Raw genomic sequence first — 16,385 nt, 5'->3', positions numbered from 1 at the left:
GAGATGCGCAGCCCTATCAGAGGGGTGAACGTCCTGATGGCAACCAGACCTCAGCGTGGTGCCTCTGCTGCCAGGCTGTCGAACATCTCCTCCTGGTATGTGCAGAGCCAGTGTGACAGACATTTTTTGCCAGGGTGATAATTCCACTTTCCCATGGAACACTTGCTAAGACTTGCTAACACTTTGGGCTGGGCAGTATCTGGTTCTTTTCTCTCTGAGATGACATGTGGCTCTGGCACAACTCCCTAGTGCTGACCAAGCCTAATAGTAAAATGCAGCAAGGCTGTATTGCTACACTGTAATCTGCTGTGAGTAGAAGGCAGCAAGTAGGTTCAAATCCTTGGAAACTGATCCCTCTAGGAATCAGAAGGCACTCTGCCCTTTCTGCTGCCTCCTTTGGGAGAAACTATTTCATATCTTTTTGTGAAGAAGATAGTGGCTGTGACAACACACTAAAGAGCAAAGGCATGAGGTTTTAAAGAGACTATTAAACTCTTCAAATACAGACCAGTAAACCCCACTCATCAATGCTTGCTGAATGTTGCCTGCAGAAGCTACCTGCTACATCATGCGTGTTCTCAGGGTCTTGGGGAACTATAATTGGCATACTTTCCAGTGTCATCCATATCAATGAAGAGAATAGACCAGAGTAAAGATCAGCTAAGGTGAAGGGAACAGTTTTCACATGTGTTTTTAAGACATCCTTTAGAGCAGACTTGGTTAATTGGCATCCAGGTTAAAGAAAAACATGTTAGCCTGCCAAAAAATAAAAGATTGTGCTACTTCTGTTTGAGACACAAACATTATTTTTTACTTCCCATTCATATGGACTTTCATGCTTTCTATCCTTCTGGTTTTGGAAATAAGAAGGACGTTAAAATGGCAAAACCAAAGGAATTAGTGATAGAAAAGTTAAAGAAAAATTGAAGAAATGGAGAGGGGTGATCTTCCTCTGCAAGACATGGCTGCTCTATGTAGAAGGCAAGTGGTTCCCACGTATTGCTGATTTCTGAACACCGTGAAAAGGTTCCACTGGATGACATGTGCACGGATGGAGCAAACACAAGTGCTAGAAACTACAGAAATTGATACTGCTGCCAAAAGAATACTCTTAGCCCATACTGTACTGCCATAACTGGAAAGACAGATATTTCCTTGATGTATTTGAATAAACAAAATCTCAAAAATATAGCATTTGAAACTATTTCAAGATCTGTACTAGAATGTATTTGGGCATTACCTGAAGTCTGTTATTTTAATTCCAATAGGATGTGTAGCTTAATGCAATGCTGAGGCAGATCATTACTGGACGATCTCGTCTTCAGCCAGATGTCTAATATTTAAAGCCATATTTTCTATCATCTTCTGTAGCTAGAGGCTCTGAAGTCTGGAAACAAAGTAGTCTCACAAGCAAAACCAAGTTATTTATTCTTTGAAAGGTGGAAATAATAAGCCCTTTTTCCTATGGGTTTATGTTCTGTGCCCTGTTCTTCCCCTCCTCGCTGTGTCACTGCAATGGTCTCAGTGCTCAGGCCTCCCCCAGCCAACGCTCATCCCGTGCCGAGCAGCCCCAGGTCAGGCAGGAGCAAATCGAGCCGTAGCTGGCTTGGAGGTGTTCACTGGTCAGGCATCCGCCAGGCCACGCAGAGCAGGTAAGAGCAGTGACCACGCTGCAGCCACCTGTGATGCGAATTCCTAATTTAGATCTTTACCTTCTAATCAGACCATGATTTTCTTCAATAAGATAGCTGCTGAATTCTTCTACCACTTCCCAATAAGTTTGAAATCATTAGTAGAGAACTGGCAGACAAAGACTCAAACCCTTATGTCTCCTAGAGACCAAGATAAAAATACAAAATGTGCCTCATCAAACTACTGATACTCTCCTCCTCCCCAGGTCTGAGCCCTGCTCCAGTTGAAAGTGCTTTAGGTGCAGGGCATGAGGACCATATTATCTCAATGACTCTTCTCATTTGGCATTTCAGAAGATAAATGAAAGCAAGCTCTGCAATATGACCGTCGGCTTTACCGACTTCTTACACGATATGTTTTGTGCATTTTAGAGCCTGAATACGACCCCTCAAAGGCAGGTGGTTATCTCAGTCAGTTACACTTGATGTCACATCTTGAAATTATTGTGATCACAGAAAGCATTTAATTAGTATGAAGTTTTAACATTTCAGCCACCTCTCTTTGCAATGTACTTACTGGAGTGGAAAAAATTACCTGAGAAAAATACTCTGCTTGGTTAAATCTTCCTTCCAAAAATGCTGAAGAGGTCTCAGGACACTCTCTGTCACTGACGTTAGGAAAATCTTTCTATCCATATCACCTAGAATCAAAGCAGAACAGCCACCCGTATCCTACAAAAACTCTCTCACTCCACCAAAACTCAGAAGAAGGCAGGGCAGGGAGACACGGTACCTCATTCCAACCATATCTTTACTGTCACAGATGACCACATCACTGTTACGAAATCAGATAGCTCCAACTCAAAAGACAGTTATTATATTTTGAGTAACATTAATACATTTATTTAATTGTAATTTACTTTTCATCCATAAAAAGGACAAAGCACGGTCCTGCTCTACTCATTTGAAAAAAAAAAGAAGGTAAAAAGTAACTAAAAAACCAGTTCAATATTCATCAGTATCAAATAATAGTAATATCAAGTTTCCTGAAATATAAAGAAACAACAAATATGTCTATCTATATAAACTTTAATTAAGAACCTTGCGTTTTAAAGCAGATTATACATTAGTTAGTTTTTCTTGACAACAATTTGAAACTGAAGGTCCCAGTCAAATTTACATAATTATGTGAAACAGAAAAATCTGCAACTATCTGATGGGTGAGACCTACCTCATCTGTGTTGCTGATTTAAAAAAAGAAGTGGCTTTCCTTTCCATGTCATTTCCATGCAAAAAACTAAACAGTTTTGCATTTTACACCATGTATTAGAAAAGTAAAAGGCAATCATGCATTTGGCAAAAGATTTAGTTGTGGTTGTAGATTATATAAAAATGAGTCATACTGCAAAAGAACCAAACCAAATGAAACACAATAAAACACCTTTGTTTTTTTTTGTACAGAAGGCTTACAGTGTACTAGTTTCTTACACATCATGACATCTCATTTCTCTTTCAAATAATTACACAATTTATGAAACTCAGTAGTGTTTGACACTTCGACATTCCTCTATAGGGAAGTTATCACTTTCACCTATTTAAAAAATTTTCATCTTGTAACAAATAGTTAAAATTAAACCAAAACATTGATATTTCTTAATGAAGACTCTACACTTTTACATGTAAATATATAGTACAAAATTATACAAATAAAAGAGAGGGTGTAAATTATTAATAGACCTATGTTTTCTTCATGTAAATATTATTATTACAGACCTCTACAGTTATCAGTTCTAAAAAGATAAAATCTATTTCTAAGTAGCTAGCAAGGTTGTGCTAATAAAATATGATTCAAAGCTTATAATTCTTGAAGCATCAGACATTGCACTATTACTTGAGCCAGCTGATTCAATATCACTGTGTTTCTTCAACATTCACACTCAAACTAATTCCCAGCACAACATGGAAAATGAAATAAATGTGCATTTCTTTAACAACTTAAAAAAACCCCAAACAAACCAACAGAAAACCCAACACTGAAGCACTCTAGACACAGTCAGAACAAAAACATTCTCTATCTCTAATAGAGTTCCCATTTCGCAAAGGCCATAGTAAACATTTAGATTCGACTAACAGTTGGTATCTGACTTTCATGTATTAACACATGGTTGGATCATTTAGTACTCTATCAAATAGGGAGACTGTCTCAGAACTTTAAAACTCTTATTTACAACACTATGAACATTAGAATAATATCAAGTTCTTGTAAAAGCATATAATTCTCCCAAATGTACACCTTCACTACAGGAAGGTAACACCAGGCATCTGCAGCATAAAATGTAAATATAATATTTTTTTTACTGTGCTACTCTTTTTTTTTTGCCATTTATTGTACATATTTTTCTTTTTTTATATTTTAAATCTTTTCATTTTAAAAAATAACATATGTTTCCTACCATTTCATGGTCCACTTGGCTGATCTTAACATGGACTCCATTTCCAAACTCCTAAGTGTTATATTGCTACTTAATAATAATAATAATAATAATAGTAATAATACTAAAGTGAAACCAATACATTACATTGCTTCCCCGAAAACCAGCATTTCACTCCTAAAATCAACAACAATGACCATAATGGAATTTTTCAACAGAATAGTTTTAAGAAAACAATATGGTAAACCTCATGTCAGTGAAGTACAGGTAAATTCCTTTAAGCTGAGCATACTGTGCATGTCTTGGGTGTTCTGAACATCTTCAAAATAAAAAATTCCTTGTCACTGACTTCTTTTATTTCAAGTCCTTCAAATTCTATCCAATAGCCTCAAGAAATATAGCTCTAAAAAAATGAAATGTTTTTGCTTTGACTGTCTCTCTAAAAAACAGCAATCCGAATAAATGATGATGGGGCCATTCAAAAAGATGCGGTACACAAAACATATAGGATAGTACAGACAGACGTAGTACTCTTACATTTATCACATACAATCAACATTTCAATCTCTATTATATTTCACAATTTGTTATTCAAGTTAAAGCACCTACGTATGGTGATTTTACTTTCACTGTACAGCCTATGTTATTGAGTTTTAACACTGTAACTTGCCCCATTGGACCGAATCATGCAACTGTCACAGATCAGTGTAAGTGTTTTATAAGGCATATTGGAACAAGTTAAAAATATTTCTTAGCCTTTCAAAAGTTGATTTACTTCATAGAGGAGTTCCTGGATGCCTCAGTCCTCGTAAAGTTCATAGGAAATCAGTAGGGTAATTTATTTTAAAGTGTAATTTATTTGGCTTAGAATGGTGCCACAGAATCAAAAAGAGTGGTGGTTCTCATCTTCAAAGGGAGTCCTTTGTGTTAGGCAGAGGACAAGGTAAATCCAGCTACATTCAGAATCCCGAGCAGACGAGGACACCCAGGGCAGGCACCACCAGGACCAGGAGCAGGGTCGGAACTCCAGCAGCGGCACCTGCGCATCAAACAGAGAACAACACGGTGTTGGTCCTACTGCAGTGTTACTCGCGGTGTGGTGGGGAACAACCCTGGATGACAGTAAGAACGTGGGGTAAGAAGGCTGGAAAACCAGCTGGGGTATCTCAGCACAGCCCTTACCTGTATGGATGATGTGGAAGGGATACAGAGCCTTGCTCCAGCACAGTGGAGGACTTGCTCTTTTGTTCTGCAAGAGCTGTTTATGCAGCATGTTTATACAGGCAGCAAGGCCATTCAGAACACATCAGTGTATTTTGATTTGGCTGCTCCAACAAGCCAGGAGGTTATACCAGGAGGTAAAAGGTCAAAATAAATATTTAAACATGTGAAAACAAAATTAATGGAGTCTTTGAAATGTGATGAAGCAAAGAGACACCTTTGGAAATGTTAATGTTCATATGATCGGCAATAATCTGAGAGATGTCAAAGAGCCTGCTCCATTTGTTTACCTGCAAGATTACGAAGTCCAGATGGCTGACTTCTAGCAGTGCGGCATTTACACATTTATATCTCTTAAAGCCACAAGGGTCTTTCTTAAAAAAATATCTTAAGACCAAAAATATCAATTGACATCTTACACACTTTACATGACTTGCTCTGGCAAACGGGCATAAGAATTGCTATCATGCCAAATGGCTGTGTTGCCACAGTCACAGTATCACAGTATCACAGTATGTTTGGGATTGGAAGGGACCTCAAAAGATCATCTAGTCCAATCCCCCTGCTGGAGCAGGAACACCTAGGTGAGGTTGCACAGGAACATGTCCAGGCGGGTTTTGAATGTCTCCAGAGAAGGAGACTCCACAACTTCCCTGGGCAGCCTGTTCCAGTGCTCTGTCACCCTTACTGAGAAGAAGTTTCTTCTCAAATTTGAGTGGAACCTCTTGTGTTCCAGCTTGATCCCATTACCCCTTGTCCTATCATTGTTTGCCACCGAGAAGAGCCTGGCTCCATCCTCATGGCACTCACCCTTTATATATTTATAAACATTAATAAGGTCCCCCCTTAGTCTCCTCTTCTCCAAACTAAAGAGACCCAGCTCCCTCAGCCTTTCTTCATAAGGGAGATGCTCCACTCAATCATCTTCGTGGCTCTGTGCTGGACTCTCTCTATCAGTGTAACCTCATCTAGGTGTTCCTGCTCCGGCAGGGGGACTGGACTACATGATCTTTCCAGGTCCCTTCCAAACCCTGACATTCTGTGATTCTGTGATTCTGTGTGTGAGCTGGAGAACGGTCTGTTGGGCTCATCTAGGTGAGGATGGTCACGTGTAAGTGGGCAGTGCAGCACCTGGCTTACTGCTTGTCTTGCTGTTGGACACAGACTAAGGATGGAAGCTGGTGTTGCCAGTCCTGAGGAGCTGCTGGAACTGACCCACTGGACAGCCCTCCAGCAAATGTTCTTATGAATGAGGAAAAAACAGACTGAAAATGTAACATGTGAACTAAACAGCACAGATTTCAGCTCGCAGTCCTGTTTTAGCTAAAAGCACCCCTATTCCTCCTGACTTTGGTCCTCACTCAAGTCTTTCTGCTGCTCTACTCTCTTCCCTGTCCCCATCCTGAACTCCATCCTTTTCCTCTTGCTTCTGATGCATCAGAACTGTTCTCTGCTTTCATTCTCATCCTTTCTCCTACTGCTGTCCAAAGACAAGATTTCCCTCTAGGTCCTTTCTGATCTCCAAGCACTTGAAAAATCAAGAGAAGAGACCTACCAATCCTTCTTCATGAGTTCAATTCAGCTGTAAAAAGTACATTTCTACGGAGAGTACATTTTTCCACAGAAAGCAGTATATCCACCTCAATGAAAGATAAAATTAAGGAAAATATTGGAAGATCTCTTTTTAAGTATACGTAAACAGAGGAATTTTAAGCTTAAGATGAACATATACATTCAAATGTATGTTCAAATATATTCTCCACATTATGGCAACTGAAAGTACGAGGGTATAGTTATCTGTACTTTTTTGTGATTTATGAGATACATTAATCTTTTCTGTAGTCTTTATCCCTAAATATCAAGATAGTGGTCTTTAATGAATGAATAATAGCCATAGGAAAAAAAAATCCAGATTTCATATTTAAGAATATTCACAGAAAATATATTCTGTGTTTGTCAGACCAGGACAATGCAGTTGGAAAGAGACAAACTCAAGATGTTTTGAGTGCTTCTAATGAAGAAGAACAGGAAAAATGTTTTGCTGAGTGAAGTTAAATGATGAACAAGTATGAGGAAATTTTTATTTCCATGTAACTATTCTACAAAGAGAAAGGAATAATAAATCTTTCCCTGAGATGTCCTTGCTGGCTCCAGAATGAATAGTGAGCAATTCACCCCATTACAGCAGTTCCTTACACGGTTGGGGCACTGTTGCAAAGATATGTATAACATCTCTCCTCAGTGAAGCAAATCCTACCCTTTTACAGCACATTAACAGAACATTAGGAGGATAAATGCACATTAAACAGATAAACTCTTCTTTTTCTCTTGTTAGATTACTGACCCACATGTCAGGAACCATCCTTTACTGGAAACACCAGTCACCAGTGTATGACAGCCAGTACACCCCTGCAGCTCCTGAGTGGAAATTAATGTAAGTTTTGCCTGAGTACAGACTACGAGATTTAATTCTGTGCAGTAATGCATTGTGAACTGTCAGTTTTAACAATCTTTAAAAGCTAGAGAAACGCCAGATAAAGACTTAATGAACATGTACAAAAAACCATGTGGATGCAAATTGAAACAGAAGGATTATTAAACTTCTTCTGTAGTCCTGCCAGGTATGAGCTGCATATATTTAGCACCTAAAGATTAATTCTCTCCTCAGTGTTATAACACATGATCTCTCCTCTCAACCAGCATCTTGTGTATCCAGTGTGCATGCAATTGCAAACTACAGCCATCAAAGACAAGGACAAAACCAAATCAAAACCAAACCTAACTACCACTCTAATACACTATGTGTGGACTTTGTATCAAGTGTTCTCATTTCTTTCCAACTAACAATGAAACACGCACCTTAAATTTGTGGGGTTTTTGTTTGTTTGTTTTGTTCAACAGCCCCAAGCAAAAGTTGTGAAATCCGCTCTATTCCTGTAGGGACCTTGCTACTTTCTACAATAGAGTTCCTTTAGTTGACATGTTTAAGCCTGCAACTAAAGTATAATATCTGCAGAAACCTCTATTCAGAATGTACCTTAAAACTGAATGCAATTTGTATGAGATGCATGCAGTTAACAACTTTTTTTCCTGCTTCCTGTTCTCAGCAGCCTTCCTCACAAATGGTTGGTATCTGAGTAAATGAAGAGAACAACTGCTGGATGGGTGTTTCTTCAGCAATATCTTTACATATCATAGGAACTCCTGGTAATGTCCCACTAATACACAGCTTTCCATTCATATTTTAAATTATTTGTCACCATTTCAATCGCATAAAGTCTAAGATGAAATATTTTACACTTCTGAACAGAGGTCCCAGATTTTACTCACATCTTGAACAGCATGCAACATTTTTCCAATTATATTCAAAAGTAATGAAATCAATTTAATGCCTAAGTGAAATAGGCATTAAACCAATTCAGACTTTGATATATCTCCCAAGGCTTTGTAACAACTTGTTATTAAAAATACATCATTAGTTTCTTTAAATGTTACTTATCCTTAAGATATTACATTTTTGGCCCTTTTCCCAACATCAGTATCTTTTTATACTGGATTGTAAAAAGAAAAACCTAGAGACCTGTTTAGAAATCTTACTTTCATCAGATCTGTGAACCAGGAAATTAGTTACTAGTCATCTGCGAAGCTGTCACAGGTGAATAACTTCTCCTTCTCAGTGGGAAAGTGTCTGTCTTGCCAACACACACAAACTTCAAGCTATTCCTCGGCTAACCATGTTGTGGCAGAACTCCTCTGCTTTTGTTGTCAGGAAAGATTGTTCAAGAATTAATTTGTATTAAATGACATCTGTTTTCTTAGTTTCCAGGTACTGAACATCGAGGGGGGTGTCTGCATGACTATTTTAGTTTGAAGAAGAATGCGTTTTAAAATGAGTATCTTAGCTGTCCCCTTTACTGGGGTTTATTTTGAACTGCGGAGCTGCAGGACCAGGTTACAGGTTGTCTGAACTATATAAAACCTGATGCGCATACAGTGTGGAGCTGGATCCTCAACACTGCTGTTTCTCCCTACAGATCCACTCCTCTTTTGCTGCACAGATTGTTCAGGTAGATGCAGACTGACTACATGAACGATACAGCTGCTGCAACACATTTTTCATGGCGTAAGTTATCATACATTTAGTAAGACTACGGAAAAGAGAAATCTTCCTCACCAGGACTGGTATTTTGCATGATTCATAAAGGACTTAAGCTCATAATGTAACCTTTGTAACTTGCTAAAAAATGAGTTTGCCTCTGTGTCTGTTTCCCAAAATGGATTTATTTTTTTCTGAAAGAATGGCCAAACTCCTACCCATTTGCCTGTCAGTAGTATTCTCCTTTTGGTTGAGGACCCAAGACTCACCTTCCATTAGGGCTGTCTGTTTTTATATTTCTTCTTTTTACTTTAACAAAGGTAAACGCAAAGCCTTCTCATTTTCTGTTCCTTCTTGCTTCTAACTAAACTCATCCACTTCTCTGGAAAAAAAGTGAGCCACCTGAAAGAAAAAGGGATTTTTGCCTGCTCTGTTTCTTAGTTTCTTCAGCATCTATTAGGCTTGATTAATATCTTTTCTCTGAGTGTTTTCATATTTACCTAGGTAGAACACAAAAGCAGGAAGGCAGGAAATATAATTTCCTCAGGTTAAACTAAATTGTATAAAAGAAGTGGGTGGGTTTGTAGTTCTGTTAACTGTCTTTTGAAAAAAAAATCCACTTCTCCTAGATGGCAATACTGCCTTCATGAAAGACTACTGCAAAAGCAATGGGTAGTATCAGCTGACATGGTTTAAATTCTGCTATCCCTATTCATAGGAAATGGAAAATAACTGAACTAATTAGAATATGCTTATCTTGCATCACTGGCATGATTGCTAAATCCTGTGTCCAACTCTCCCTTGTCTAGGAATACCTTTGTTTGGGCACGAGGAAATTTTCCTCTTGCTTGTGCCATAAAGCTTTCAAGAAAGACACTATGGAGTAAGTCACAGCCCCATGAATTATGGTTTTGCAGCAGAGAAGATGTACAGGATGGCAATAACACTGTCTGTGCATCTGCTCATGTTTTGTGCTGTGTCAAGGTCTGCAGTGCAGCTGCAAAAGAGCTTTAAAACTTTCATAATAAGAAGAGAGAGAACATAAAAAACATATTTGAAGGGCTGCTGACGGTCTGGGTGGTTTGTCCACCCCATGGTGTTAGTCTGTCTTCTCCTACTTGAAAATCCATATGCCTGAGTCAAGTAAACATTTTGTTTTGTTCTGGCAACGGCACCCAGTGTGTTGGCAGCATCACAGGCAGCTGCACGGGCTTCTTTGCCATTGACTCTGGCCCTGCTACAGACTTGAGATGCCCAAATGAAAGGATGCCTTGGACTCTGAGGAAAATGAGATAATTTTCAGTTGTTGGGCTACTACTTAACTAACGATAAATGTAAATTAGTTCTTGGCTACCTCTTCCCCTTCACATATATTACTGGTCATTACATATTCTTTTGTGCGCAGAGTTAAGTAGAGGACCGCAGGTAATATTTTAAAACTGAACTCTTTTAATGCAGTATACTCAACAAATAATAGCAAGAACAATCTACGGGGGTCCTTCTGTGACCCAGCAACAGCTGCAACTGTACTTCACACACATTTTGTGAATTTCAGGATCGCTTATATGACCTCAAGGCTTGACATACCTCTCAGCATCTGCCCTGTCTCTCCAGTTGTCAGTGATCACTCCAGACAAACTGGCTCCCCAGCAGCACCAGAAGTTCTGCCAGGCCAAGGCTGAACCATGTGCTCAGCCAGGACGAGGTGTTCGCTGCTGGAATCTGCATGCTGAGGCAGCAGGAGGAGCTTGGAGCCAGGTTTGGTAGCTGGCCCGTAAAGAAAACCTTATCTGTGATTACACTGACTGTCTGCTGTGGAAAAACACTTGGCTGTGAATGTTCCCACACAAATCTGTTTTGCATTGGCTCAGAAATGATGGTTGATAGTCATTTAGAGGAAGTCAATAATCCTCTGAGAAAGTAATTGACAGATATTTCATCAAAAAGGTCTAATTTTTAAGGAAAGAATGGAAGGCCAAAAGAGAAAGTCTCATTGTAACCCTGAAAAGAAGAAAAAGGACAGGTTTTCTTGAAATCCCCAGCTGTCATGACTGGGGATTCCTGAGTGAGGACCTGGTCCTTCTTATTCAGGAAAACAGAGATTTCTGATTTTTTTTTTTTTTAATAAATTTACTCCAAGTACCCACCAGATGTATCACTCCTTTTCACTTGCAAATAGCCTGTATTTAAACAACCATGTGGTACAACTGGCAAATGGTAGAAAAACTTCAGGTGCAAAATGCTGGTGCATTAATGGGAAAATACCGTCGTTTTGGAATTTCTGTGTTCTTGGGAAAAAATGTGGCATGTATAAATACTGAGATACAGTAAAAGCCTGTCTTAAAGCCACGGAGATGATTAAGGGAGCGGAGCATTTTGTGTATGAGGAAAGGCTGAGGGAGCTGGGTCTCTTTAGCTTGGAGGAGACTGAGGGGTGACCTCATTAATGTTTATAAATATGTAAAGGGTGAGTGTCACAAGGATGGAGCCAGGCTCTTCATGGTGACAACCAATGATAGGACAAGGGGAAATGGATACAAACTGAAACACAGGATGTTCGACTTAAATCTGAGAAAAAACTTCTTCACAGTGAGGGTGAACAGAACAGGCTGCCCAGGTGGGTTGTGGAGTCTCCTTCTCTGGAGACATTCAAAACCCGCCTGGACACATTCCTGTGTAACCTCATCTAGGTGTTCCTGCTCTGGCGGGGAGATGGGACTAGATGATCTTTTGAGGTCCCTTCCAATCCCTAAAATTCTGTGATGATGTGATTCAGCCTGGAAGCCTGGCTCACACATCCGAAGATGAAGAAGGACACCCTCAGCTTCTACAAGAGCAGAAGTGCCTAGTCTTGCTTCTATGAACAGGCTTTGGAATACAGTGAAAATCAAATATATAGTACTAACCTTTAAAGGCAAGAACATTTCGATATTGATATCTTTCAAGTATTCTGAAAAGGGCATGGAGCACTTCAGTATGTAACAAGAGGTACTATTTAATATATCTAAATCTACCTGCATATCTAAAGAGGGCAAAAATACAAGTATTTGGTATGGTCACGAGCACTTAAAAGGTAAGTTCAAGTCAGCAAATATGTGATTTTATCTATTTTTTTCAATCTGTAGTAACAAATATATCTATTTATACATGAATACCTGCTAAATAATCACAGTACAAACTGTACTTCTTATGAAATATTTCTCATTTAATGTACTGCCAGTAGATCTGAAATTTGGAAGCTATACAGTTCACAGGAGCACAAAACGCCTGGCTGTACCTGGCTGCACCTCTGAGGCTGTCTAGTCTCACCTCCCACTGAGGAGTGTCGCCAACACTGGATGTTGTCACCCACAGCTTTGCCTGGCTGAGTCACAGAAACCTCTGAAGATGAAAACTGCAGAGCCTCTCTGGGTAACCTGCTCCCAGTACTGCACTAACCTCTGGGTGACATTTTTCCTCATGTCCAGCCCGAACCTCCCAAATTGCAATTTCTGGCCACTGTCCTGTATCATATCATCTGCCATTTTCAACTCTTTGGACACATCATCTTTGTAACTGCTCCTTATACAGTTCTGTGCTACTGTTAGATCACCCCTCTCCACTACGCTAAACCTCAGTGTTTATTAAAGGAACCAGGCTCTGTGATACTTCCTTAATACAAAACGAAAGAGCTGGGCACTTTCCTTACTACCACAGAGGGTATCTGAAGTCCCCTGGACTTTGCCACTGAAGTAACTGGAACAAGACCACTGCTGCCCTTTTTCAGAGTCACTGGTGTTCGTTCAGTTAAGAAAGAGGTTTCATCAAAAGGTGTGTTACAGCAGACGCCTAACCTAGGACTTCTGAATCACTCTCCTTGCTAAGAAAAGAAAGAGTCTGGCTGGGTCAGGTGCATAAAACTGAGAGGTATGAGTATGTCACCACTCCAAGGCACCCATAAAAAGTAAGATAGTTAACTGCTGAACTGAAAAATACTACAAGGTTTTGAATAATGCAGTTCCATGGCTTGCTAATGAAAATTAAAACATGTAAGTAGTGTCATGACTAGAACGTATTCCCTTCTTCATTCCTTCACCTCTGTGATCACATCTGCAATCCTGTCTAGATTATTCAGGGGAAAAAAAATAATGAGATGAGTCTTTCAAAGATTATTTTAAATCACTCTAAACACTACTTGACTGTCTTTGATTTCTCAAAGCAATTAAAAATACTGCATAAATACAGTTCAATAGTTAAATGTCCTAGCAAAAGGTGAAAGAATAATATGCATTTGTATTAAATTAAACCATTATGCATCAAAGGGATTACACTATTAAAGTAAAATATTAACCTTGGCACTCACTCTATGAGCTATGTGATTTTTTCTGTGATATTCTTTTTGCTATGTTGCTACATTTAAGCATAAGAGAGTTAAATAATGATCTTCTGGATTTTTTTCAATCTTTTACTAATGCTAGGGTACAATGAATATAAAATACCAAGCATTTTGTTTCCTAAAAGTGAGGGAGTATAGTGTTCCCATGTTGATGTAATAAAAACCTGAAAGTAACTGTATGATATATCTCGACAACTGGATAAATTAATGGAGAAGAACAATTCAGCCAAACTGAATTTGAATGTTAGACCTTTAATTTATTGATGAGTCGATGGTTCTACTGAAACTGTGGTAATCAAAAGCTTTCTGAACTCTTAAAAAAGGTATTTCTAACTGTACAGTGAACCAAAATTTATTTTTCTTCTTCTCCTTAAACATTTTGTAAGTCAGTTATTGTTTGGTGGGTAACTTCCAAACTGCTGAAAGGAGTAAAGAAAGTATTTAAGGGTTTTGTGTCAAAGGAGCTCCTGAGCTACTTTGTAGCTTCTCTTCAGTAGCTCCTGAGTCAAAGGCTGAATATAGGGCATCATTTTAAACAAGAGCTGATAGACCAAGACTCTGTAACTTTGTCCTGCACAATGTCCTGTCACAGGAAGCTCCACAATTTAATCTTGTACCATGTAAAAGAGTATCACTTTGATAGTTTCCAATCTGCTGCCTGCTAATTTCACTTAGTACTTTCATTCCATGGTGTGAAGAAAAGCGAAAAATATTTTCCTACTTACCTCTTCCTTAGTGTTCACGAATACCTCAGTAGCCATCCTTCCTCTAGCTGAAGACTCTGTGCCCCTCTTGCACTCCCCACCCAGAATTCACTCCATAGCTGCTGTACCCTTGTTCACTTTCTCTACACTTTTACGGTATCTTTCTTCAGTATCTTTTAGCGATCTTCAGTTATCCTTACTTTCTGAGACAGAACAAGAACACGTTTTCCGTGGCAGTCACACGTTCCTATGGCACTCTTGCAAGCTTGGGGATAGCCAGCAAAATCTCCAACACGTAACAAGCCAAAACATATAACAAAGTGTGAGAAGTTGCCATAGATTTATTTTTTGCTGATGTTTGAAGGCACTGTGGGGTTCTCGTGCATTCATGTGACCATGCAATAGCCCTCCGTGGGGATTTTGCTGGCAATTCCCAAGCTCACACAGACAGGCACGTGGCAACTCGGGCTGAAGATGAAAGCAGGAGGAAGGTACACGGTCCTTTTCAAGCCAGTGGCCCCTTTATTTGTTTTCTGATGCATAGCAACTATGGATTCCTGTCTGGTCAGTATTCTGTGATAATGAGTAGCCTACCCTGCTCTTGTTTTGTGTGATATTGTTCTCTTAAACCTCTGCTGTGATCTAAATCCATGTACACACACACACACATGCAATTTCTAGTTATAAAGCCTGTCAACAACCGCTGCACAGCTGAGTTACAAGCCTTATGGCTAAAAGTTAATTTTTGTTGTATTCATATATGTGTATCCAGGCTTTCCCGTATAAATAAACATAAATGAAAAAATAAACAGCATTTGGATTATCATAGGATAATGCAGACTAAAAAAAATGTTAACTAGACATTTCTGCAGTCTGTCTTACCTTTGAGTTCGAATACAAGAAGAAGAGAATAAACTGAAATTAGGGAAAATGCTTGTGCTAGCACTGAATACATTATAATGCATGGAATCGTCCAACTTTCGTTGTTAAAGTAAGGCTTGGAAGGAGACAGTACCAATAAATTAGAATTGTGATGAAATGAAATGTGATGATAAAGGAAAATCAACAGACAGAGAACATACCAGAGAACACCAGAGAACTGCGTATGTGGTTTTAGGTAGATTTATGTATGATGTTATAGGGTTATTCTGAGTATTTTCTACTTAATTTTTGAGCCGTAAGAAAACAGTCACATGCATTGTGAAAATTACAGTTCTTATAGAGGGAAGTTCTTTTGTAAACATTTTTAGTTTAGTAGAAGTTTTCTGCTACATTGTTGTCACAGATGAATAATAAGTTCCAAGATCAGTAACAGAGGACTGTCATGCCAGTTAGAGAACTGTTTTCATCAGGATTCCTTATGATTTTTACCTGTGTTCTCCTCTTATTACTACAACCATCTTTGCAACAAATGGACATTTCCAAATTGTGATCAAAAGATTTTTATTATACCACATGAAAAATGAATGATCACCTGACTTACCTGAAACTAATATGTGCAATAAATATTAATGCCCCCTTTAAATAATAATTAGGATAGATTAAAAGATAAAATAATTGAAATGTTTGTATGAGTCACTATAGGCAAAAATTTTGCATCTTCTTTGAAAAAGCTATGCATCAAAGTAAATACTTTTTCAGGATACTAAAACATGCCTTTGGCAAATGGAATTCATATGTTTATATATTTGTGTGCAGCGAACACAGAGAAGCTGTAATTTTGTTCTCTTTCTATAGGCATATGAAATACATAAGTTATTCTTTGCCCATGTCACATATATAAACATTCACTTGATTTTGTATATGAAGGTGAAGGTCCATGGTATCTTTATATTTTCACTGTATTTTCCCAAATAAGTTACCCTCCCCTCTTCCCCACTCTCAATGAAATTTTTAAATCTGTGGGCTTGAATTTATTTTTCCTTA

The 16,385-nt window shown here is 38.7% G+C and overlaps 1 protein-coding gene across 3 annotated transcripts in view; it reads right to left on the bottom strand.

Annotated features, from left to right (window-relative positions):
* Nucleotides 1–2,512: 2,512 nt before the first annotated feature.
* The window catches only part of CNTN1 (contactin 1), a 245,585-nt gene continuing 231,712 nt past the window's right edge, over nt 2,513–16,385 (bottom strand). For all 3 annotated transcript variants that reach the window (XM_082057174.1, XM_082057175.1, XM_082057176.1), the window contains one exon: nt 2,513–5,102. In XM_082057174.1, coding sequence (XP_081913300.1) covers nt 5,023–5,102 — 80 coding nt within the window. In that variant the 3' untranslated portion in view covers nt 2,513–5,022. The remainder of the gene's footprint in view (nt 5,103–16,385) is intronic.

This window comes from Streptopelia decaocto (assembly GCF_964273445.1).
Source record: "Streptopelia decaocto genome assembly, chromosome: 1".
In the NCBI taxonomy this organism is placed as follows: domain Eukaryota; kingdom Metazoa; phylum Chordata; class Aves; order Columbiformes; family Columbidae; genus Streptopelia; species Streptopelia decaocto.
The sequence above is the reverse complement of the archived record's forward strand: the minus strand, read 5'-3'. Positions and strand labels throughout refer to the sequence as shown.